Source organism: Melanotaenia boesemani, chromosome 6, assembly GCF_017639745.1.
Source record: "Melanotaenia boesemani isolate fMelBoe1 chromosome 6, fMelBoe1.pri, whole genome shotgun sequence".
Lineage (NCBI taxonomy): Eukaryota > Metazoa > Chordata > Actinopteri > Atheriniformes > Melanotaeniidae > Melanotaenia > Melanotaenia boesemani.
Window position 1 is genome coordinate 36899632 of NC_055687.1, and position 27549 is coordinate 36927180.

The 27549-nt window shown below is 40.5% G+C and overlaps 1 protein-coding gene across 1 annotated transcript in view; it reads left to right on the plus strand.

The window, feature by feature from the left end:
- Window positions 1–27549, plus strand: part of tsnare1 (T-SNARE Domain Containing 1) — a 259358-nt gene that overhangs the window by 204816 nt on the left and 26993 nt on the right. The window contains exon 10 of the mRNA XM_041988457.1: window positions 10532–10614. Coding sequence (XP_041844391.1) covers window positions 10532–10614 — 83 coding nt within the window. The remainder of the gene's footprint in view (window positions 1–10531; window positions 10615–27549) is intronic.

Sequence of the window (27549 nt, forward strand, 5' to 3'; positions counted from 1 at the left end):
GGGGGTGGCTCTGGGTCTGGCCTCGTCGGGGGCTGTGGGGGCCAGCGGTTGGAGTCGCCTCGTGGCGGGGGGTGAGGCCACTGGTGGCGCCTGGGTTGGTGGGCGTTGGTCTTGGGCCGGGCGGCCGGGCTATTCCGGGGCAGGGTGGGCGGGGGTTCTGGGCTCTGGTGCCCGGGGGTGGTCCTCCTCCCTCCGGGTTGGTGGGGTCCGTGTGTCCTGGGGTTCTGGGCCTGCCCGGATGTGCTGCCGTGGTGTGGGTTGGTGCATGCCTTGGTGTCTGTTTGATGCCCTGGGACCCAGGGTATGACCTGAGGGCAGGGGGGGTGCAGGGGTTTGAAGGAGGGCTGAGTGGGATTCGGGGGATTATAGGGGGAGGTGCTGGAGTGTGAGACAGGGATGCCTGTATGTTGTGTGTGTGTGTATGTACTTTGGATGATGTTTGTGTGGATGTGGGGGTATGTTTGTGTGCGTGTGTATGCATGCGCTAGGATGAGTGGGGGTGTGTCTGGGGAGTGAGAGTGGGAGGGTTGGATGCTGTGTGAGTGTTTATAATGTGCGGGTGGGGCTGAGAGGGCATATATGAGTTAGGATGAGCGGGAGTGTGCAAGGAAACAGGTGTGTGCATGTGTTTCTGTGTGTGGTTGGGGTGGGGTTAAGTGGTAGGCCATGGGTCTGCCGCTTTCCCCATCCTCTCATTCCCCGTTAGGGGTGTGGGAGGGTGGGTACTTTCTAGGGTTGGTGACGGCTCACTGGCTGTCGTCCTGAGTGGCCAGGTCGTGGGGGGCGGCATCTCCTGGCCTGTCTTGCCCTTGGAGGTTTCCTGGAGAGCAGGGGTGCCTAATGCCACTAGAGGCTCATCATCCAGAGGGAAGTTTGCTTATTTTTTTTTATTTTTCCTGTGAGTTAGTATCTGGTCGCTGTCATGTCTTTTTGATTTGGTTATTACTTAAAAACTCTTAATGACTATTTTTTTTCTGTGTGTATGTTTCTGCTTTTGTGGAAGTTGTAGGAGGTTTTCTGGTGTGTTCATGTACAGGTGTAACAGTTTGTTGTCTGGTGATGGTGTGGATTGAAGGGTCGTTTCCTTCTGTCTGTGATCTTTTTGTCTCCTTTCTTCTTTCCCTTTTGCTCTTTTTGCTATTTTCCATCTTTTTCTGTCCCCTCCGGTCAGGTCCAGCAAGATTACATAGATTCCGTGATTTAAAGTAAATAAATAAATAAATGAATCACATTATCAAGAGGAGCCTTACCCATAGGCCTCCCCTTGGCAGAGGAAATTTGTTCAGCACGATACAGCAACCAGATTATCATTTTGCTGCTATGATGCTGGACAGGACAAGTTAAAAAAAAAAAAAAAAAAAAAAAAAAAGAAGGAAAACACTGGAGTTAAAAATGTAAAAAACTAAATAATAAAACTAGAACAGAGAAAGCTACATAAATAGGTAGTTGTTAAATAAATACTTTTACAATTAAATAATTAAAACTTTATATAAAAATACAATAAATAAGAATAAAGAAAATAGAAGAAGAGTAAATGAATTTCATTAAATGGCTTAAAAAATGGGATTCAATTAAAAGCCAGAGTAAAAAGATAGATCTGAAAGATAAGAAATGATAAGATACGATAAGATTTGATTTTAAACTGTTGAGAGTGGGACTCGACTACTTTAACTCCCTTCTGTTCAGTCTTCCCCAAAAAAACACTTCATAAACTTCAACTGGTTCAGAATGCAGCAGCCCGGGTCATCACAAGAACCGCCTCCACCCGTCACATCACCCCTGTCCTGCAGCAGCTCCACTGGCTCCCCGTCACCTACCGCATCCACTACAAAATCCTGCTGTTCACCTACAAGGCCATCCATAACCTCGCTCCTCCCTACCTTTCCCAAACTCCTCAATGTCTCCATAACAGTCCGTTCCCTCAGATCCTCCTCCTCCATCCACCTCACCGTCCCCCCAGCCTGCCTTGTTACCATGGGGAGCAGAGCTTTCAGCTGCTCTGCTCCTCATCTCTGGAACTCCCTCCCCCCAGACCTCCATAACTCTGATTCAATACAACTGTTCAAATCCAAACTCAAAACACATCTTTTTAAACTGGCATCCTCACTGTAATATTTCACACTGCTTTTTATTATTATTTTATGCATCCTTTAAGTTATGAGTGTATTTATTGATTTGTTTTATTCTTGTGTTTTATCCTGTAAGGTGACCTTGAGTGTCAAGAAAGGCGCCCACAAATAAAATGTAATATTATTATTATTATTATTATTATTACAACGAACCCTGAAGTAGACTAGATGCAGACTCTAGGATGGGGGTGATGGGGGCTGTTATTCTGGTCCCAGTCAGCAGACGTGCTGCAGAGGTGATGAGGTTTCCATTGGCAGGCAGGTGATCTTGACTCACAACTTACAGTAACTTTATTTAAATGCCCGTATTAACAATCTGGTACTTTTTAAAAGTAGTCCAGCGAGAGAGCAACCACTGAGTTTTAATTTAAATGGAGTTTATGTGTTCCATTGTCCAGACATATGGAGAATATGACAGCTTGTTGTGACATAGTAGTGGTGGGTAGTGTAGTAGTTTGTGTTCACTTATCTCCCTGTCTTCTCCCCACAAGGAGCAAGTAAATCAAACCAACAAGCACAATTTATTCCCCCCAACCCTCCCTCTTCTTAAATCTAAAGTTAATTCACTACAAGCTGAAGCAGTCCAGTATTTATCTGAGGCTATCACAGTCTTAAACACAAGTCTTTACCCACATCTCTCAACTGGCTGCAGCCTTTATCACTCCCCCTACACTACTTCACTACACCACAACAATCAATAGCCCGCTCACGCTCATTGGCCAGCTGTAAATATATGTGGGTAATTATGTGGTGTTACCAAATATTTTGAGCCATGCACATCATTAAACACGTTCTGTCTCATCTCATTAACTTGTATATATTGACAGCCTAAAAACAGGCGGCTGTGCTGGTTTTGCAGTTTAAGTGGCAGAGCAGTTGTTCTTGGCTGTAATGTGATGAGCTGTCCAGGCTTTTCTGCACATTATCAATATAAACAAGTCTCTGCGTGATTCCAGCCCTCCATTCAGTGCATTTTGTGTTTCTCTTTGCCTTTTTAAATGGCAGAGCTGGACTACGAATCAACACGTTAGTGGTCAAGACAAAATGGAGGGGCTTTTTCTACTGTGTTTGTCTCACCTGCTGCAGTTGATTGTAAACTGTTTATATCCATGTAGCCAAGTTGAAAAAATTCCTCATCCTGACCTCCCATGGTGCATCATTTTGTGTGTGTTTCTATTTACTTGAATTGCAACCAAAAACATGTATGGTTGTAAAATTCATCTCTGATTTATGCTCTTGGTTTGCCTCTCGGCAACACCTGCTGACTCCACTGCAGTTTTCCTTTAAATGTGATTTATTATGCTGCACTTTAAAGCATTCTGGGAAATGTTTCAGTTCTTGGAAACATGATTCGTAGGAGACAGGGTTTCCCCCATGACTGACTGCATTTTAAAAGCTGAAATTTTTTTTCAGGGAAATTTAAAGAAAGTTTGATCTGTGTTTCAGCTTTTATAAGAGTCATGTGACTCCACTGAGTAGAGAGTTTGTTTTTGTTTAAGTTAGATGAGAAGGACGCTGCTTAATTTGGAAAAAAAATGTTGCAAGGCTTTACATTACATCCATCAGACTGCTTGATGGGCTGGACTTAGACTGTCTGTCTGAGAGATACAGCAGGAAATTTGATTCTGTGCTATTTCATGCATATACATCCATCTAAATGCTAAGACCATGAAGTTGCATTAACGCAAGACTTCCAGCAGCAGCCTGAAGCATTGATCCAAGGCAGGATGTCTGTGTGTGTGTGTGAATTGTAGCCTCAGTTTCCTGCTCTAAGGCAGTGATGCTAATGCTGTTAGCATTACTGATGAAAAACCGAAGGTGTCTTAAGGCGGATTTATACTCATGCGGCAGCTGTGTAAGGTGGTGTCACCACTGTAAGCTCCGTGGAGGCTTCATGCACACCTCTGACGTGCAACCCTGCTTGCAGTTATACGGAAGTACTCTCTTGTGATTGGTCAGTTTGTGATTATGTTCTTCCGGATTTCTGGAGCTTCTCGCTGAATTTGTGTGGTTACCATGGAAGAAAACTGCAACCCAACGCTGTAACCCTACACTCGAATGCAAGAGCACATTTTATTGGCTGCGTTGACCCTACCATACACAGATGCCACACAAGTAAAAATGCAGCCTTAGGGCTGGGATAAACTTGCTGTGAATGCAAGCATACATGTCAACGTTCCACTATGTTTGTCTATATACTTGCTGCAAATGATGGAAGCATGGCGCAGCAAAAACACTCAATACTGGAGTTCACCACTAGGGGGAGTACACAGCACTTATACTTTGAAATAGTGAAAAGGTCAATCTACCAGTAACATTGTATTTCCAGGGCATCAACCTCCAAAATGCTTCCAGCCATGATATGTATGTAAGCACGTCACTAACAAAAAGTATATCACAGCCCAGTGCACAGTTCGAAGTTCACTTACAAGTTCTGACGTCAGTCTCAGACAATAACAAACATGGTGACGGTGGAGGAGTTCATGATGATATTCATTCTCAGAAAGCGATATAACAGGAGGCAGCACAGAAGACAGCGGTGGTCTTTATGGCCATAAAATAGATCGCTGCAGCTTCCACTTTGTTCTTTTCGTGGGTCGAATATCAGGTATACTGCTCAACACTTTTTTAAAACTGAGTTTTTAAAGAAGTTTTAAACTGAGATAAAAGACAATGTTGTGAGAAATGTTGATGAGCAGAAACAAATAGTTTCTTCATGTTGGCTGGAAGCACGTAATACACCTAATGCACCTCCTCGCTAACGGCTAACTCGCTAACTGACGGAGCCACATCCAAACAGCCTAAGTATTTACATCACTATTTTTTTCTGTTGGATACATAATATAATCAATTACTATGTCATTCATGAAGATCTAATGTTTAGTTTTATTATAAGAAACTCGCAGTTGAAGTTCCATTTAAAGGAACATGTTTCATCATTAAAAAAGTTCTTGGCACTCAGTTACTGAAAATGCCAAAATAAAAAATAAATACAGAAATGTAAAAATGGCTCAATAAACAAACTGATGTACTAATATATTATACAACAAAATGTAAAAAAATTTTTTCCATTAAGAAACCTATAAAACATGACACAAATGTACATTTCTTTTGTCATTTTCAGCTGTTTTAAATGAACTTTAAGGTAATATTCCTATTTATGCACTTTTCCATGTTAAATTTATTTATTTATTTTGTAATATTTTTATTCTTTCCTTTATTTTCATGTCTGTATTTATTTTGTGTTATTTTCCTTTTACAATTTTACATTTTACAATTATTTCTCTGTTTCCTTTTTACATTTCCATGTCTCCTTTTTACATTTCCTTTTGCATTTTGGAAATGGCTGACTTTCAACGGCAGACTGTACAGGATCATCTCTTTTAGCTGACGGGACAAAACCGAGAAGATGATGCTCCAAGCCGTACTGGGGAATAGCTGAGAGATGCAGCCCGGAAAGGGGCACTGCATTCGGTCAGTCAACCCCTTCCTGACCGCTGGTTCCTGACAATGAGCGCTCTATTGATTAATCAAATAAAATAACCACTAAGTAGTTAAATTTATTTGTTTTTCCTCTATATTTGTCCTTACAAGCAACTTGATGACAGGATTAAATGAAGGCTGGAATATTCTCTACAATCCAGAGCAGCGCGATTTGCTGCAGGAGCAGCGGCTGCAGTGGACAGGAAAGGAGAAAGTGTTTCGGGGAATGTTTTTCGGATTTTAGTTATGACCTCAGTTTTCATCTCAACAATCCAGGCAACCCAGAACCTTCAAACTCTTAGCTGTGCACGTCTGCAGCCTCTCAGTTACTGCAGCCACACTAAAATGTAAAAAGTCATCAGTAATTGTGTGATTTTTAGCTAAAAGAGACAATCCTGTACAGTCTCCTGTTGAAAGTCAACCGTTTCTGCCAACCTAAAACATTCATTTCCCTCCCACAGCCTCACTCGGCAGAGCCAGGCAGCCATGCAGGAAGCTCTGCCTGCACGAACAGTAACCTGCTCAGTCTTGATTGACCAATAGGCGAGGATCTGGTTCAAGACACGTCTTGAAAGGCCGCCCCCCTCATTTACATAATGAGGCAGAAATGCAAAAGGAAATGTAAAAAGGGGGCATGGAAATGTAAAAAGCAAACAGAGGAATAAATATGCTTGGAAAAGAAAATGTAAAAGGAAAATAATACAAAATAAATACAGACATGAAATTAAAAATATCACCAAATAAATAAATGAATTTAACTGAAAAGACATAAAAAGGGTAAATAAATAGGAATATTAACAAAGTTTATTTAAAACGGCTGAAAATGACAAAAGAAATATACATTTGTGTCATGTTTGATAGGTTTCTTAGGTAAAAAACAATTTTTCATATTTTGTTGTATAATTATTGGTACATCATTGTGTTTATTGAGCCATTTTTATATTTCTGTATTTTGGCAGTTTCAGTACTCCATAACCCGGTGTGTCTTCTGCTGCTGTAGCCCATCTGCTTCAAGGCTGGACGTGTTGTGTGTTCAGAGATGCTGTTCTGCAGACCTTGGTAGTAACCAGTGATTATTGGACTTCCTGTTGTCTTTCTATCGTCTCCAACCAGTCTGTCCATTCTCCTCTGACTTCTGACATCAACAACTGGATATTTTCTCTTCTTCAGACCGTTCTCTGGAAACCCTAGAGATGTGAAAATCCCAGTAAAAACTCAGACCAACAACCATGCCACATTCAAAGTCTCTTAAATCCCCATTCTTCCTCATTCTGACGCTGAACTTCAGCAGGTCGTCTTCACCATGTCTACGCGACTAGATGTTGCTGTTTTGGCTGCCGGCTTATTGGTGCCACCTATGTCCCGTTCTGCAGGCAAATCCCTGCTTGAGGTCACATGGCTGAGATTGGCTGGAGCTTTCAAACCTTTGTCTTCTTCCAATCCCTGCCCCTGCTGTCACCCACCACAAAATAAAAGACTGCTGCGACTGCTCAGTCAGCGGCAACTGTTTGCACAGACAATTTGCCCTTGGCTTGCTTAACTTGTGACCATGTGCATGATTGGTGGCATTTGTTTAGAAAGAGCAGTATTTTCCAACAGTTTTAAAACTGTTTGGCTTTTTGTTATATTTTGGCTGCTGACTGATAGGGATGGCGAAACCGAGGCCTCATGAAACATTGGTCAGCTTTGACACAAATGCATGAAATTGTCTCACTGTGTTGAAACATTTGGCACAGTCAAAGATCTGCTGACTGTGGGCATGTGACGCATCAGAAGGACAGCGTTGACATGGCTTCCTCACTGCACGTCTGTTATCCCCGTCTCATCTTTGACTAAGTGTTCAGTAAAAGATATGTTTGCCACCATGAGTGATTATCTTCTTTTGTCGTTCATATAAATGAAAAAAGGGGACTGCTGGGTAGGTAGCAGAATTGTGGTGTAATTTAAAGTATACCAATCTGTAATGACAGTAGTAGTCTACTCACAGCGGGAACAGGAACGTATGAGGGAAGGGGTCCTTGTGCAACAGGGATAGTGATTGTGTTACTGATTTTATACAGCTTTATTGAAATGAATTATGAGAAAACAGCTTTGGCAACTTTGTGATCTTTCATAGATTTTTATTTAAAAAAAGTATTTTCTCAGTAATGTTGACTTCATTCTGCTCCTCTTCTGGCACACTACCACTCCAGCTTTGGAGAGATTGCACCTTAAAGAAACACAAGAATAAATTGTAAATTACCAAGTTTAAAATCATTAAAATTCTCTGCTGATGGTGATCAGAGAAGTTCCCGCATGCTGCTCGATACTCACTGATGATGTAACGAGGCCTCCGTTGGTATGGTCACATGACTTTTGGCATGCCGAATCAAGGTTTAGGAACAACGCTCGCAACACTCCGTGTCACGTGTTCGACAGGTAATCAGCAGATCAGCTCGAGTGTAACATCCCTACCAGTGAAACACTGTGTCAAAACGTATTACTAATACATGGTGAAGTGTGTATTTATTTAAAATTTTTGCACTTCACAGAAGCCGAAATACAGGGGAGGATTAGACTTACCTAACTTTCACTATTACTTCTCAGAAATGGCTCAAAATGGCTTAAACCTTTCCCATTAGATGAACCCCGGGTGAACATAGAGCAAACATTTTGTGACAATATAGGAAACTTCAAATCTGATTCTTTTTAACTCAAACAACAAACAAGTAGGTTTAAATAAATGGAAAAATATATACATACATACATACATATATATATGTATGTTTGCATGTATGTATGTATGTATTTTTTTCATTTGTCTAAACCTGCTTGTTGTTTGACATTTTCAGGTCTTCGCTGCAGTTGTTTCGTAACTCAACCCTCTCGACACACCCATCCTTCCAACTTCTACCATCAGGACACGGCTACAAACTCCCACTATCCAAGAAAAAATAAAGATAAACTGTTTCTTTTCTACTGCTATCAGCACTCTGAATGGTTTCAAATAAGTTTTTGTCTTTCTGTACTTTTTGTATTCAGTTTTTTTTTTTTTTTTTATATTCTGCATGTTCTTATCTGAAGCCTGTCAAAGAAAATACTTCTATCACCCATGAAAGACAATGATGTTATCTTATCTTGTGGTGTTAAAATGAAGTTTGTTCTCACCGCTTGTTTCATGCCTTAGTGAACAAATAAATAAAACTTAACAGCCACACTTGGTATAATACATTGGGACATTATTTGGCAAAAATATTGCCAGAAGGATGTCAGTCTCTCACACCGTTGTGAAGGAATTTGAGCTTACTCTATGACTCATTTTCTTCGTTTAGTGAGTTTTGCAGACTGTTTCTGCATAGTTCTCTGAAGGTCCACCACATCATTTTAATCCGGTTGAGGTCTGGACTTTGGATTATTGTAACGTCTTGATTCTGTTAAACATCTGCTGCTCTGGGATCATTTTCCTGTTTGAGTCAATTTCAGCTAAGTTTTAGCTGTCAGACAGACAGACTCACATCTGACTGAGTATTTTGTTATTCAGAGGAATTCATGGTTGGCTCAATGACTGCAAGGTGCCCACATTCTGTGACTGCAAAACAACTCCAGATCATCAGCCTCCACCACCGTGTTTAAAAGTTGCTATGAGGTGGTTTTTATGATGTGTTGTTTGGTTTCCTCCTAAAATGCTGCTGTGTATTTTGACAAGATAGCTGCACCTTGGTCTCATCTGTCCAAAGGACATTGTTCCAGAAGTCTTGTGGTTTGTGCTTTTGTTTATATTTAACATTGCAAACCTAAGTGTTTACGTTTAGAGAGAAGGTTAGACGTTTTCCAGAGCTACCCTCCCAAACAAGTTTTGTGTTCAATTGTTTGCTAATTGTACAGTCATGAAGTCTAAGATTTAACATGTTAACGAAGGCCTGTAGAGTCTAAGATGCAGATTTGGTCATGATTGTTGGTTTCTGTTCTGGCTTCTTGTGTTTGGTTTTTGTCATGTTTTTGGTTTGATCTTTGTTTCTTGTGTTTAGGGTCATATTCTGTGTTTTTTTGGTTTCTGCTGATTCGTTCACTTGGTCTGATTTGTCCATTCACCACACCTGTGCCTTGTTAGTTCCTCAGTGTATTTTTACTCTTTGCTTTCAGTTGTTCTGTGTCACATCTTTTGTCTTGTTTCCCTGCCATGTGGTTCCTTGAATTTCTTGTGTTTCTTTTACCTCCATTCCATCTGCCTCCTTCCTCTAGGGATGGTGAAGTTGAGGCCTCATGAAACATTGGTCAACTTTGACACAAATGCATGAAATTGTCTCACTGTGTTGAAACGTTTGGCACGGTCAAAGATCTGCTGACTGTGGGCGTGTGACGCATCAGAAGGACAGCGTTGACATGGCTTCCTCACTGCACGTCTGTTATCCCCGTCTCATCTTTGACTAAGTGTTCAGTAAAAGATATGTTTTCCACCATGAGTGATTATCTTCTTTTGTCGTTCATATAAATGAAAAAAGGGGACTTTTTAAAGAATTTTGGTCTAATTTAAAGTATACCAATCTGTAATGACAGTAGTAGTCTACTCACAGCGGAACGTGTTGAGCTAGAGAATTCTTTTTTTTTCCTTTTTGTACTGGCTGGTTTTGAGTTTATATATAGCTGTTTTATTGTTTTCGTTGCTTTAAGCAGCATTTGTACCTTACCACCATTTGTATTGATCCTCATCGCTGCTTGCAACAATAAATTCTGTTATCTTCCATTTCACCACCTGTCTGCAGATCTCTTTGTTATGCCTCACATCCTCTAGCAGAGTTGGGTCGCAACAGTTGCCATGTAATCGGCTGGTTAGGTTTTTCCAATAACAGGAATTTGAACAGATAGAGCTGTGGATTTGTGACCCTAGTGTTGTTTTCTGCCTTAGAGAAAGTGACTCGGCGTCTTCTATATTTCTTCAGATAGCATCGAAGATTACATCCAGAGTACATCATCCAACGTGGAGTCGGCCAACCAGGAGCTTGCAAAGGCCAACCTGTATCAGGTGAGCAATGAACCCTGCTGCACTACACTTTGCTTCTCACTTTGTATTCAATTTGTTTTCATTTTGTTTACTGTGATGAACCTTTGTAATACACTCTCAACAAGCTTAGCTTGATCAGCCATGCAAACAGAAACTTAGCTAACTAGATTACACAGCTCCATCACATCCCCCACTAGCGGAATACTGGAGCAGAGGTGATGTAATTTCATGTCATACTTTACTAGCTTCCTCCTTCAGTTAAATTAATTGTATTTGGCAACAGGAAACATAAAATACTTGCCTGGAGTCTTCTAAAAACACAAAACCACATTTATAATTTATATTACATACACATGTTGCTTCCACTGAGATAATGGTTATAAATTTGCAGTTTCATCCCAGACGTGTATTGACTTAGTAAAATGCATTAATGCACCAACAATTGCTGGCAGAAATTAAACAGAAATTGTGTTTTGCTCTCTGTGGTTTTTGGGTGGTTAAAAATTTCCACTTTACGGAACATATTGGGGAGATGTATTATGAAATGCCTGAGGGTTTGCTTTTACTCTTTTATTTATTTATTTTTAAGGAAATCTGTGGGTATTTTACCATTCTGTCAGGGACTATCTCAGGAGGCCAGAGCTGCATGCGGCTCTGTGTTGTGTTGGCCCTCAGCTATGGTAAATAATGCATTGGCTAAGTGTCTCTAATAAAGTGTGTACCTTTTTACATGTGTTATGTGTCCTCAGAGTTTCATCCAAGCTGGGTGTCTTCACATTAGAACAGACATTTAGACAGTTAATGATGAGTGATATCTCTAAGGAAATTTAACCACAAAGTATTTCAGCCTTGGAGGAAGCAAAGGTTTTTTTTTTGCACAACTTGAATTTTTACTTTAGTTTTACACTGATATAACTTTTTCAGTGGTTGATGTTAATGCTTGAAGAACAAAGCCACCCATGGTGATTGTGTGGAGCATTTTTCATTCATATGGAAATTTATGCATTTTGAGAAGTTTGTTTATTTTAAGAATTACAATGAAAATTGTTTAGCAAAATATTCAGTAAAAATGTAAAGAAAGTGATGTTTTATTCATAAATTACTCCAGCTGACATATTTTTAGTTTCTGGCTAAGTCAAGTTACTCTAAGTATAAATAACAAAAATCAGAAAACATTTTTAGTCATTGTTCATCTGTAATATTTAGTATTATGTTTTTATCTGTATTGTTTTTGTGTTTTGAATTTTGTGGTTACAGAGTCACCATATTGTTACCACTGTAACAGGTGTTAACTAAGTGCTTTTGGACCTCAGGAACATTTCATACTTTTTACAGCTATTGGAGTCAGAGCCCTCCCTATTTATGGTCTGTAGGAACAATTGATCATAGTTAACAGAAGCTCTTTGATCTGGACCTTTTTTTTTTAGCTTTTACTTCCCAAAAGAAACTTTCCTTACATGAGGGATACTGTCAGCGATGCAACTGTTGCAACAGGATGGCTGGTCAAACACATACATGAGCTAGTGAGTGAATGAACAAATGAATTAAATCTTAATGAAGGGCTTTTTTAAGAAAGAAAGATTTATTTCCACAAGGTGTGGGCTCTAGTAGAGAATGGCCAATCTCTGTTTGTGACAAAATTGGTGACCCGGGAATAGTTATCAGGACGCCATCTGTGGCTCACAGTGGTCAGGTAGTCACAAATAAGGTGAATCATTTCATGCTTTAAATCCATGACCAGAAGACAAGCTGTGAGATGAGCAAACCTGCTGGGTTCTGATTGTTTTATTTGAATGTAGAGCTAAGTGTCATCAGCATAAAAGTGTTCATTTACAATATGGATTAGAATAATCTGGTCAAAAGGTAGCACATAAATAAAGAAGGGGGGGTAAGGACAAAGCTCTGTGGTTTCTCAAATACCAGCTGAACCATTCAGTGTGAACGAAAAGATTTTATTAGAGTGATGAGGTCATAATAGGCACAGCACTTAATCAATAATTCAAGATTTGAACATGAGAAACTTAATCCACAACTTGGCACCCACCATCCAACCTCTCAAACATCCAGATTCAGACTTTTTGCTGGAGTTTCATTAAATACTGAGAGACCAAAAACAAGAGGAATTCAAGCTGCAGGACAAATTTTAGTTGCGAGTTTTTGAGTTTCCCAGATATGTGTAAGACTGTGTTGTTATCAAGTACAAATCAAACTTGAAGGGCGCATTCACAGTGGTGCTTTTTGGCCCGCTTTAAATGAACACTTGTCCACTTCCACAGATAGCCCGTTGGTTTGGAGCAGAGTAAACACTCAGGCTCTGGTGGGAGACATGACCTATAGTCTGCTTGAAAACCAGAGGTCTTGACTCACTTGAAAGTGAATCCTGGTGTGGTTCAGTGACAGTATAAAGCAAACGGAGACATGACGTGGCATTGATCAACATGGTGGATATCTGGCTGCCTCTCCTGCTGATCATACTGGACACATTCTGGTAAAAACTGAATCAGGTTTTAACACCAAAGTAAAACAGAAACTTCATGACTGTAGAAAGTTATTGTTGCTTCATTCACATGCGGTGAATCAACTGCTTTCTCTCCCGGCCAAACACGTTTACAAGTCATTGTCTGAAAGTCCGTTTGAGTTGTAATGAGGAATCCGCCGTGTGACACCTGCTGTCTACTCTGCTTAAGACACTGCATTGTAATCTCCAAAGAATTTTAGATATATACTCACTCAGTGCTGGTAGATAAAGGGTAACAGCACTGACCTGTCGATTAACTGTCCTCTCCACTGGACCAATTTTGTTGCTTTACTGAATTTGGAAAACCTGTAGATGAACATAGAAATGTATTCAAATTAGTAAATATGTGCATAACATGTAACTTAACCAAGAGTTTTTAATGTGTACAAAATTCCATCTGAACTCACGGACAACTTTTCTTAACTAATACTGCAGTTCATAGCAGTTTTTTCTGAGTGAGAGGAAGGCTGAAATGTTATACGTTAGACGTTAGAGCAGCAATCATTGAGTGTGCTGTAGGTTTTGGATGTTTCCCTGCTGCAACACACCTGATTCAAATAAAATGATCCTCAAATTTCTTGTTAGGTTCCATACAAGCTCTTTAACAACCTAAAACCTGCAGGACAAAGAGATCAGGAGTTGGTGATCCCTGAGAAAAGGAAAAAAAAAAAAAAAGCTGGAAATAACTGTGTGTTAAATAATACAGAAATTATTATTAGAAATTATGACTTTCTTTTATTTACTGTTTAATAGAAACATTGAATAAAAGAAAAGAAATCAATGTTTTGTTTTGTTTTTAATTCCAATACTTACAGGTTCAATAAATATATCTGATGTTTCTAAAGTGACAACAGCTTTAACCTTTTTTTCTAATAAACAGACCCAACTAAACTAGTTGTTTACAATCAGTCTGATGATTTACTGGCCTCAGTTTACTGTTATCCGGGACAAAACTGGTGGAGTTACCATTATTTTAGTACAACGGTGGTAACAAGCTAACATTTATGCTGCTGTGGCTCTAAGTTAGTAGCCAACAGATGCTAACATTAGCTTCATATTACAGTGACTAACCTCTCCAGGTGTATTTTAAGGTGGATGAAGGCAGATGTTGTGGACACAGAGTCCTGTATTTTTATACCAGACCACTTAGCTGGTCTTTTATTTGTCCCTTTTATGAAGTTTTTATACCCAAAAGTTACAGCTGTGCAGCAGCAAGTTTGTTCAGGTGCTGCTGTTATTTTATTGATTATGCGTATGGACACATTTCTGTTTGTATGATGTTACGTTACATCTGGGGAAATTACAGCACAGAACACAGATAGTAGACAGGAGGTCAAACAGACGGACAATCATAAAATTAAAATATTAAAAAATATTCTAGCATTAATCAAATTCATTTGAAGAAATCACAGAAAAAAAATAGCAGTAAGAATATTTTTGGACCTTTAAAAATCCTTCAATACCATTGATCACAGCACTCTATTAATTAAACCTGAACATTTAGGGATTGGGGGGTTGTTTATACTGGCTGAAAAGCTATTTAAGGAACAGGCATCAATTTAAGGAACAGGCATCAATTTGTGCAAACAGCTGAATATAAATCAGAGAACATGGAAATCACATGTGGAGTACCACAGGGGTCAGTAGGTCTGACGTTATTTATAATATCTATGACATATGTATCAAAATGACTGGATTTGGGGGAAAATTTGCAGCAGATTTTGAAGATGATTACAACAGAAATGAACAAAGTGAAAATGTGGTTAGACAGAAATTACCATTAAATCTGAACAAAACAAAGATTATACTGTTTGGAAGGAACAACAATGTCCCCCGGACATTTCCTGGTGCAGAGGCACCCTAAATTTACAGCACAGCTGGTGTCTTGGGCTAAGAAAGAAAATTAAACTTAGGAGCTATACAAGTCCTCCTGCCATTGGTTGATTCATCCATTTATTCATCTTGACTATTTTCTACATTTGTTCATTCATTTCCTATTCCTGTGTTGTGGGGAGACTAGAGCCTTTCCCAGCCACCGTTGTGGGAGAGGGTGGGTACACCCTGGACAGGTAACCAGTCCATCACAGTCCATCAATGTTCCCTGCCTCGTTCAGTTTGGATCCACCAGTTAACCTAGCAAGCATGGTTTGGACTGTGGGAGGAGGCTGGAAGAGAAACTAACATGGTCAACAACATGTTAACTCCACACAAAGACCCCAGCTGATATTTAATCAAGGAACCTTCTTGGGCCTGTAGGCGTATGCATCAACAAGACTGCTATCACAAAGATGTTATTTAATTGATCAGTATACTTGGCCAATCACAATTTAACATCAGTTTTAACATCCAGTCAGCTGCTTTATGTTGGTCTGTCTCCAGATTCTGACCTGACTGCAGTGTTTTTGTCTTCCCCTCACACTGCTGCTGCTCTTGCAAGCGACCAAATGAGCGAATGGCAACAGCTTTCCCATTAATTGTCATTTCATTATCTCAAGGAGAGCTCAGCTGTGACGGAGCTCACACTGAGCAATTTAGCTCTCCACCAATCCAGACAGCCGCTGTCTTTGCAGAGGCAGAGCAGATGAAAGGAAGAAAAACAACAAAATCAGAGAGGCAGACTCCCAGACTCTGAACTGCACAACTGCCAGACGCCATGACTTTACCAACCACGAATGACTGAAACAACCTCATTTTCATACAATTTATTCATATCAGTAGGGTCAAATTAAAGGTTACTGCTGAGACTTTAGTTATATTCAGCTTTGGACAGCTCCAGTTAAGGTCTTGTGCATCCAACTTCTAATACTGGTGCTTTTGATGCCCCTACGTCTTGAGTGGAGTTGAACTCACTGGACATACAGTAAATAAGGCAAATCCATCTGCATGGAGTGGAACACATGATGGTGCATGTCAGAATCAAGCCATGAGGTTAAGAGGACTTTCCAAAGGACACTTGAGGCTGCAATGTATCCATGTATTTGAAAGACAAAGAGAAGAAACACTATAATAAATCCACTGTCAACCCGCCATGATGTTGGTCTGAACCAATGTACAGCTCACCAGTCAGGTAAAAGCGAGAATCTTTGTCTTTGTTCTCAGCTCACTGTACATAAAAAAATTAATCAGTAGACCAAAATCTTGAGTCAGATTACTTGCTTCTGATAGTTACTGTGATATTTTATCACCTTGTCTGTGTGCAGCAGACCACAGTGAACTCTAATGGTCAACTGTTGAGATTGTTTATAATTAGCAATAAAACAGATGTTTAAGAAATCCAGGGGCCAAAATTTGAAGCCATTTTGAAAGTAGAAAAACTCATGCAGTAACTTTATTGTATTGATTTCATGTACATTCACCATCCATTTCATCAGCTCCACCTGCTCTTAACACAAGTATCTAACCAGCCAATCACAATGCATTTAGTCATGAGTCTCCATTTCAGCTCCACATTCAGATGCTAGGCTCAGAATCTGGCAGAAACATCATGAAAACATGGATCCATCCATCTTCTTGGCCCACTTTGGGTCCCTTAGTACCAACGTGGTCTGGTTTAACCAGCACAGCCTACCTGAGTATTGTTGCTGACCATGTCCATCCCTTTATGACCACAGTGGAGCATCTTCTGATGCTACTTCCAGCAGGATAATGCACCATGTCACAAAGCTCAGATCATCTCCACCTGCTTTCTAGAACATGACGATGAGTTCACTGGACTCCAACGGCCTCCACAGCCACCAGATCTCAGTCCAGTAGAGCAGCTTTGGGATGTGGTGGAACGGGAGATTCTCATCATGGATGCAGCCGACAAACCTGCAGCAGCTGTGTGATGCTGTCATGTCAATATGGAGAAAACCTCTGAGGAAGGTTTCCACCACCCACTTCCATCTACACCACCGAGAATTAAAAAGGGGTCCCTCCCAGTACCAGACGGTGAACCTGATGGAGTGGACGACCTGGAACTAGAAGGGGGAGCTGCTGAAGTGGTAAATGGTGGGTGTACATGACTGGATGGCAGTTTTCATTCTGCTGTAATTACAGATCTCTGTAACACCCAGTCCGTGTTCTGACAAACAAAAAAGAACATGGTTGCCAACAGCATGTCGTCTCCTTGGTATCTGTGTGCTCAGACTGACTACTTGACTTACTTAACTTCAGGTTTGATAACCAACATTACACAAAGTTCCACCAGGTTAATTGAGAAGAAAATTAATTTTTGGTTGTGATGAAGAAAACATCAATGTTTAAAGGAGGAGAAGAACATGCACAGATAAATTGACTCATTTGTATGCAGACGTGTAAAATCTGTTCTTTTAAACAAATAAAATAACCAAATTAAAACCCCGGTCACAGCTGCATAGCTCTAAATATTCAGTGCACTTGAACAATTTTGTTCACCACAGTACTGCCTTCCTGCTCTGTCACTCCTTTCCTACTCATCCTGGATTCTTTTTGCCACTCTGCAGGATATGGAGTGGAAATAAGTCTTTTTGAAGTTACCCAGGTTGAAGTCCCTTTTGTGGCTCAGCCCTGATCTTCCACAGCTGGACTTAGCATGTCAAAGAGAAAAGCACCTATATATATATACAGTCATCCATCCAAATTTATTCATACCCTTCCATTAAAAAAAGGCCAAATTCACAATAGTCACTCAAGACTGAAAAAAGTAATAGTAAATAATAATAATAATAATAACAGTTTAGTTAAACAAAGTACTGATTTTGAATTAAATTGAGTTGAAAAGAATAATAAAAACAAACAAAACAGTCCTGGACAAATGAGAGACCAAAATACCACACACCCCTCATTCCTCGAAATGAAGCACCACAACTACAAACAGCATCATTAAAGTCGAGCTTGGCACCACATGGGACCACGTCTAACCAGCTACACACTGCTGAGCATGATGAGAAGCACCCTCAGCTTTATGCAGTATGCTGCGCCATATTACCAAAATAGTTCAAAATGTAGAAAATGAATACACACACATGCAGTGGAAACATCTACTGACTTATTTCACCAAACAAGTCAGTGCAACATGTGCACAGCAGACATATTTACACTGCAGTGAACAGAAATGTGCTCACAAAAGAAAAATGCAGAAATATTTATACACATTAAAAAAGAGGCACGAAAAATAATGAGGCAGCATCTTGCTGCACAGCTGGTTCTGGCCACAGTGCTTCATCCCAGGCCAGACATCGAGGGAAGAAGCGCATCGAGTGCCTTATCCATCCCTGAATCGCACCCACGTCAATTTCATCACATCCTCTGCCACAGCCTGCAGAAGAGGCATGCGCACAATGCGCTTGGTCTTTTTTCTAGTACTTACTCCCTGATTGAAGTGGTAGCAATGAAGCATTGAAGGGTTTGGCCAGGTGGCACACATATTAGCTAATTAGCTCATGTAGTGTCATTTTGAATTGCAAACTCGTGTCTTTATGTCAGATTGTTATGCAGAGAACTGTTCAGTGCATTTAAAGAGCATCATTTTGAAATGCGATATGTGTGTAAAGCAGAAAATGTGTTTAGTTTTGGAGGCGAGAAGAGGTTTTGCTCTGTGTGAGAAAGACAGCAACATTTTAAATTTATTTATTGTTTAAATAATTGTGCTATGTATTCCATTTTACCAACTGGAGAAAAACTGTATGCCCCAGCACCCCGGTACTGGATGCAATGGAGTTGACATGCAGTTTCACGGGGTGTAATGTCAAGCCTGTCAAGCTCATTTAAACCATTTCTACCACCAGCCACAATTAAAATGAGGGTTCAATAATCTGTTGGTTGATTTAGCCCCTCGTAACTCAGCCGTCCAGAAAGTATATATTTCCATGTTTATTCAGTCATGAGCATTACGCAGGGATCAGCTGTTTGCAGTGATTTTGTCCATGTTTTAGCTACTTTTGGATTAAACATCGTTCTTAAACCACAGAAGAAGAGCTGGAGATGATTTTAACAACAGTGGGACAGAGTTGTGTGAGGACGTCAGTGGAAACCACCTAGCCATCTCTGCAGCTCCATTTACCTTCAGCTCCATGAATCTTTCACCAGATTAACAAGCACATGTTGATTCAGGCTTTCCTGGAGGTTTTTCTCCTGCGGCAGATTTTCAAAGGTGTCATAAAAACTAAATGACATAGTTCCTGTTCCAACCTCATTTGGTTCAACACAGCAGCATCTGCAGTGATGCTCTGATAAAATCTCAGTTTGCGTCTGGAAATACTTGAAAATCTATCGAGAGGTCAGTTTTCACACAGAAACTGATTATGATCATTTAGTGCAAGTCTGGAAATATTAGTAGAAAATTTATAACTAAAAATTATATTTATAAATATACAAATTGAAATTAAAAGCTTGATTTGTGAGTGGGCGGAGCTTGCCCCCGGGTCGGCCCACAATGTCGGATCTGAGTAGAAATCACCTCTCACCATATTATCAGAGATTATTCTGATATTGCTGAAAAAGAAATTACTCCTGTTTAATTTTAGAGAAATGACTCAATAATTTAAATTTTTCAACAATTAAGATAACAGCTACTCTAATATAATAATTTACAACGTAATTATTTAGGTAATTTAAATCAAAAATATGCTGATGGGTTTGTTTGTTGATATTGTCACATGTCTTCTTCCCACAATGTCAGGATGGTGTTTATTTGCTGCTCCGTTCAAATACCATAATCAGGGTGACTTCACGGGACTCGGAGGTTTATGTAAATTGCATATAAGCCGATTACAAGTGAGGCACTTCTGCTGTAAATACTATTTATTTTATGGACTTCCAATTTTCCCTACCAGATGTGATAAAGGAGGACTAATATTATGGTTATTATCACTGCATTGCATTATGACATTATGAGGATATTTCTCATGTCACACAGGGTAAGTAGTTTTTCCTCCGAGACACACAGCAAGTTTTTCCTCCATGTCAGAGACAGAGATCAGCCAGAGATTTGATTTGTGAGGCTCTGCCATCAGCTTTGATTGTAATACTCCATGGATAAAAGTGCTTTTTGGGAATAGTTTATGGTTCAAAGGCAAATACTAAAAACAAGCCACCTCCTTGGTTTATGGAAGCACTGCTGGTTTCCGTTAGGACGAGTTTGCTGTCTGTAGACGAGGACAGCAAACTATGGGATGCAAGACAAAAACAAATGAATGGTTGCAACAAAAATGTCAGTCTTATCGTTCTAAACTGATATTCCACAGCGTGCTCAGAAGTTGCAGTTGACAGTCTCAGCTTTACATTCAGGATTCTAGACTCTACAGTAGGGCTGCAACGATTAGTCGGCGTTGTCGTCAATAGCCGACAACGAATTTAGCCGTCGGCTATTGTCGGCAAAAAAAAAAAAAAAAAAATACAGAGTGAGACATCGTCTCCTTTTTTTTTATCTCTGCTGAGAGTTGCACATGTGCAATAAAGTCCGCCAGGGGAAAAATATGGTGGCGGACCAGGGAGGAAAACCGCAGTGGAGAACGTTAAAAGTCTGGGATAACTTCACGTTAAACTTACAAAATAAATTAAATACATGTGAGATTTGTAAAGCGGACCTTGTGTACCACGGAAGTACGTCTGCAATGCTCGAACATTTAAATAGGAGGCACATCGGACTTACTTAACAACCTCATGGAAGATTTCAAAGCTGAAAGTGAAATAAGATCCATATATACTAATCATGAGATACATAATCCGATGGGTCGACTAGTCGTTTTATTAGTCGGTGACTAATCGACCATCAGAATAGTCATTAGTTGCAGCCCTATTCTACAGGTTTCCATCAAGTAGTGACTAAAATTACTCTTTATAATTTCAGAAAAGACACCATTACAGACAATCCCAAAAGTAAACGTAGGACTGCTGCTCCAACCATCACATTAATGTTCATGTTCTTGGTGTCTGGGGACCTCAGAGATGGATTGCGTGATACCATGCCTGAGTAAATAGAGAAATGTGAAAATTCTAACCCTCGCCTTTTTTTCCCCCTGACACCATGTCATTGATCAACTTAACCAACTAAATTATTTCTAGACATTCATGCTTGTGTAAAAGCCCTGATAAGAGGAATATTTGTCAAATTATCACAAACTTTCCTCTGTTCCAGCATGTGTTGATTGAGGTCGGGCAAACTTCTCATACATATCACTGTTGACACCTAGCTGCAGTCTTTCTTACCAACATTGACATATCTTTAACATAAATGTCTGTTTCTGAAATGTTACACAGGAAATTATGAAAATAGTGAAATTAGCTCATTTATAGAAGAATCTTAAACTCCTCTGCTGTAATTTGGTCAGTTTTTAAGGGGCTTAGCTATCCGACGCTTGAAGCAAAAGACAGAGCAATACCACTGGAAATTGTAGGGGCAGTGGTGAGCAGAATAGCTGACATGTGACCAACGAAAGAAACAAACCAGAGAAGAAGAAGAGAATCAGGAACTATAGAAATTGCGCAAGCTTTTGAAGAAAAGATATGCGAGTATTTTAGGGCGTGTTGGGCGGTTGACAGCAACTTCATCGGTCCATTACCACCGCCAAACGATGTCTGAAACTGACGTCTGCTGACGGAAATGAACTCTGAAATTAGCACTGCCCACTAGTGGAGGAACCAACTTAACAACCATGGAGATGCAAAAGACACTGAAAGTATGAGGACAGCAACGCATGACAACATTTGAAACGGACGTGGCTATTTACATATATATAAGGGAGCATAATTGGGCCTTAAAGGGTAGGGTGCTAAGCCTGAAGCTAGTTACTGCTAGCTGCTGCTGGGTAAAGTGTAGGGCGCTAAGCCTGAAGCTAGTTAGTTACTGCTAGCTGCTGCTGGGTAAAGTGAAGGGAGCTAAGCCTGAAGCTAGCTACTGCTAGCTGCTGCTGGGTAAAGTGTAGGGCGCTAAGCCTGAAGCTAGTTACTGCTAGCTGCTGCTGGGTAAAGTGAAGGGAGCTAAGCCTGAAGCTAACTACTGCTAGCTGCTGCTGGGTAAAGTGAAGGGAGCTAAGCCTGAAGCTAGCTACTGCTAGCTGCTGCTAGGTAAAGTGAAGGGAGCTAAGCCTGAAGCTAGTTACTGCTAGCCGCTGCTGGGTAAAGTGAAGGGAGCTAAGCCTGAAGCTAGCTACTGCTAGCTGCTGCTGGGTAAAGTGAAGGGAGCTAAGGCTGAAGCTAGCTACTGCTAGCTGATGCTGGGTAAAGGGTAGGGCGCTAAGCCTGAAGCTAGCTCCTGCTAGCTGCTGCTGGGTAAAGTGAAGGGAGCTAAGCCTGAAGCTAGCTACTGCTAGCTGCTGCTGGGTAAAAGGTAGGGTGCTAAGCCTGAAGCTAGTTACTGCTAGCTGCTGCTAGGTAAAGTGTAGGGCGCTAAGCCTGAAGCTAGCTACTGCTAGCTGCTACTGGGTAAAGTGAAGGGAGCTAAGCCTGAAGCTAGCTATTGCTAGCTGCTGCTGGGTAAAAGGTAGGGTGCTAAGCCTGAAGCTAGTTACTGCTAGCTGCTGCTGGGTAAAGTGAAGGGAGCTAAGCCTGAAGCTAGCTACTGCTAGCTGCTGCTGGGTAAAAGGTAGGGTGCTAAGCCTGAAGCTAGTTACTGCTAGCTGCTGCTGGGTAAAGTGAAGGGAGCTAAGCCTGAAGCTAGCTACTGCTAGCTGCTGCTGGGTAAAGTGAAGGGAGCTAAGGCTGAAGCTAGCTACTGCTAGCTGATGCTGGGTAAAGGGTAGGGCGCTAAGCCTGAAGCTAGTTACTGCTAGCTGCTGCTGGGTAAAGTGAAGGGAGCTAAGCCTGAAGCTAGCTACTGCTAGCTGCTGCTGGGTAAAGTGAAGGGAGCTAAGGCTGAAGCTAGCTACTGCTAGCTGATGCTGGGTAAAGGGTAGGGCGCTAAGCCTGAAGCTAGTTACTGCTAGCTGCTGCTGGGTAAAGTGAAGGGAGCTAAGCCTGAAGCTAGCTACTGCTAGCTGCTGCTGGGTAAAATGTAGGGTGCTAAGCCTGAAGCTAGTTACTGCTAGCTGCTGCTGGGTAAAGTGTAGGGCGCTAAGCCTGAAGCTAGCTACTGCTAGCTGCTGCTGGGTAAAGTGAAGGAAGCTAAGCCTGAAGCTAGCTACTGCTAGCTGCTGCTGGGTAAAGTGAAGGAAGCTAAGCCTGAAGCTAGCTACTGCTAGCTGCTGCTGGGTAAAGTGAAGGAAGCTAAGCCTGAAGCTAGCTGCTAATTCATCCAGGAGTAATCACCTCTCCTCCGCCTCCTGAGCTCGGTGTGGAGACAGCTGTTTCTGTCGGGAGTTTTTCCCATTAGTGGAGGCAACAGACTAGAGCTTATGGTTATTAATTGTTGCACTTCAGGAGTAAAAAGACCAAAAGGAAAATAAATTTAGTTGCTGTGGGCACAGTGTTTAATTTACCTGGCAAAGAAGCCACCTCATGAATGCAGACAGACCAGATTTAATCATGGGGTCTTCCTGACCCATTTCTCATCTATTTGTTGTAAAAAAAAAAAAGGCAACTAGAGCCCACAGAATGTTAAATATATATGAAGTTTAAAAAACACTTGTGTATGGAACACACACATTAAATATCTCTGCCTTTCAACAAGTATTTCCCATCTACTGAGCAGACTCTGGGCCTTTACATATCAGAGGAATAGAGCATCACTCTGTATATGTACATGTTCTATCATTCATCACTTTAGTACAAATATAGTTAAATGAATATATTATAATTCCTGTTTTAGTTTAGCTCTTCATCTTGTTAAAGCTTCTTTTCCAACAGTAAACAGAATATTCAGAGCATTTTAAATCAACCAGATCAGAAACAGAACTGTGTCATTCACCAACAGATCCAGCGGCTCTGTCTGAATGAAATAAATCTAGCTTTAAACAGCTCTTTGTTTCGTTTACTCAGCAGATGGAAGGATAAAAGCAGATGGTAGTGATAGAAACGTGGATCATCATTTACTAGTAAACAGTAAATGACTTGAGTTGTCCCAGGTCTACAGGAGCTCTGTTAGCTGCTGCTGGAGCTTTCTGGTCCCAAGAATGCCAGTGGTCGTGCCCTTCTACGTCCTGCTCTGGGTCTGCAGTTCCCTGATGCTGGAGGTGGATCCACCAGGTTCAGACCAGTCCTGGATTGAACCTGGACACGTAATCACTTCCAGTTTGTCTGGTTAATCAGACTGTGCTGAGGGATCATCAGGGATCAGACTCTTTATCCGGTTCTCCACATTTGGGTGCTGGATCATATAAGATAAAATAAAGAAATCAGATCCAGGTCGTCCTCACATTCTGTCCTACTGATAATAACATCACACACAGTACTCTTATAAAGTTAGGAAGAATTTACCTGTATGATGTCAGAATGAACAAATCACTGGAACCTTTACAGATGAAGCTTATTTTCTCTAAACTTTTGAATGCACATGTACAGCAATTCAATATATGATTTTTATTGCACAACATGCTGTTTTCTAACAAGATGATTCACCACAAAACACCAGAAGAAGAGTTTGAACCATGAATGGACTAAATGTTCTGGTTCAATGGCTGCTTGAATCTACACAGGCCTCTTCATCATCATCTTTGCATGTAGATGTACATCACATTAGATGTAAAGAACAGCATTTGTCATTGTGTGTATTTAACACATTACATTTTCTAAACATGGTGATTTTATTTCATTAGCAGCATTGTTTGTTGAGCCGTATAAACACTTCATTTGCTGCTTTTTGTGAACTTTTTATCTTTAAATAAGATTTTTCTGATTATATCAGCCTCACACAGGAGTAGCTGAATGTTTTTGAGCATTGCCATGTACTAATATATTTTTGCTGCATGTGACAAGAGTTGCAATGTACAACAGTAAGTGAGGCCCAAAAATCCCAGTGTAATTCCAGCCTTTATTTATTTATACTGAATGATCTGTGATCACATCTGTCCACCTGTCCACCGACGACCTGTCGGTGTGATTTCAGGATTATTTACATTTGGCCAATATAGCTGTTTTAGTCCCAACAGCCCAACATAAGCTACAGACGGACAGCTAACACCTAGCAGGCTGCTAACAGCTAGCGGCTGGCTAACGTTGAGTTTCTACATTGAGATCTCAAACACACATCCAGCTCAGCTGCAGGTTTTCTGATTTACAGACTCAACTGCTTAAATAAAAATAACCAAGTGACAAAGACATGAAGCAAAGGTAACATGACCGTTCAGAGTAAAAGTAATAACTTCATAAAAGAGCGCTAGCATCTATGTTAGCATTTAGCATAGGTATTCAACATAGCCAGCCTGAATAATTCCTCAACTACTACTTCTCCTGGTCTGAAGTTAGTCCACAGCCTCTGGAGCTGGGCCTCTTTCTGGTCCTGGTTAAACTGGTCTGGTTCAAAGTTATTACCACAGACCAACAAGTATTTACTGACTTTTTCTGGAGTGTTGCATGTAAAAATGAAGTTTATCCAGGCAGCTCGTAACTCCTCTGATTCTGGGAGTTTACAGTATGTAGCCACAGAACATTCCAGCGTGCAGCTTTCATGGTTCCTCCTGCTTTCTGCCAGCTGAAGACGGCGGGAAAACCAGCGGGGGAGTTTACTTCCCAGGTTGGACGTAATGACTGAGGAGAATTTACATCTTCCTTTCTAAAAACTGGATTTCAAAGTCTCATACACCCTAATTGCATCCCAGGGTTGTTTTTTATAGGAGTCCTTGGTCTGCTAGTGACTTAGAACGCCACATGAGACACTTCTAAACACTTAGAAAACTGATTTTTGCATAACAAGTCCCCTTTAACAACTACACAACTATGTTAATGCATGTTGGTAACAATACAACAAAGTTAGCATTAGCATCAGGCTAATCGTTGCCAAATAGCTTCTCTGCTTCAGGATATAAAGTTACAGTGAGCTGCAGATATAATCCTGAGCAGATATAATATTTATTTAACTCATATCAAAACATTGGCTCTTATACGAGAACTCCTACCTGATAAGGAGAATATTTGTCCAAAGATCCAGCATGTATCAACCAAGGTGAGGAAGCAGTGCTTTTTACATGGCTTCATAGCCACAAACTCCCCCTGCTGGAGCTTTCTGGTAACTGTGGCTATTATTACTCATATAAAACATATGATGAGGTTAAACACCATAATCTAAAATACAGTAAGAGATGGTGTAAAATAACTAATGAAAACATCTGAAGATGTGACTAAAACAATTAAATCCTTTCATTTTTACACTAAAATGCACTTCCAGTCTTGTTTTGTTAACATTAGGATCTAAACTTTGAGCAACAGTTAAAAATAAACACTATTGTCCTGTTTTTATGTTTTTATAGTAGGTGATTATGTCTGTTAGTTTAAAGCCCTTTTTAGGACTGATCAGGTTTACCATAGAGAATGTGTTAAAATGGTTATTACTCCAGGTATCTCTAGATATCTCTCTAGCCAGATATAAGAAGTCTTTTTTTGCATCAGCACCCATGGACTCGGCTGTTTCCAAACGTCGCTCCGGCAGAACTGGACTGCCTGGTTGACTGCTCTGCAGCCCTCCTGCACTGATGCGGTTGTTCCGATTAACAAGAAAGTACTGAGGCAGAGCAGACATACTCCACAACTCCTTAGAGCAAACATCAAAAAACCTGGATTGATAAACTGTGTGAGCAGTAAATGCTGAAACTTTAAAAGTGTTCTTTACTAGTTTACATCTGTTTGCAAGTGAGAAGAAACTGGAAAAGTCCAGCTCAACTTGTGCTGGACCCATCTCCAAACATGTCGCTACTGATGTTTGCATCCATCTTGAAGACACGGGGTACCATCAGACCTGATCTGTCAGCTTGCAGTTATTCATAAAAACACACCTATTTGAGAGGATTGAAGTAATTTCTGAATAATTGTTGTTTTCTCTCACCCCTGTATGAAAACTAGAAGCAGACAACACAAATATATTCAGTTCTGCTAAAATCCTCCAGATTAACTGAAAGCGTGACAGCAGATGCTCCTCCTTTTTATTTTTAATCTGTTTGTGTTTCCATTATTGGTGTGTGTGTGTTTGAAATCAAACTATTGGTCCTCACTTTGTAAGTCCTTTTTTATGAGTCCACAAAGCAGCATGTACAAAAAAGTTTGTTTTTCACATATTTGTTGCACTTTATCAACAGAAAAACGATGTCCTTGTGAAATGGCTCCTTTTCCTTTTTGCTGTATGCAATCCAGACATGAGACCTGAGGCGTCGCCAGACCCCATTTACTGGGACACATGCCCCAGTATAAACGAGCTGTGCCCCAGTATAAATGCTACGATTAATTTTCAATAAATAAATATTGATCATACATCAATTCAGATAAACAGTAATTCACAAAAACAGTCAATGTTATATTATTTTTTAAAATGAAACCAAATGAGACGAGAAAGAGGGAGATAAGACCGCGGTGAAATCAGTTTTAGGTTGGATACCAGCTTCCAGGGTCTCGTT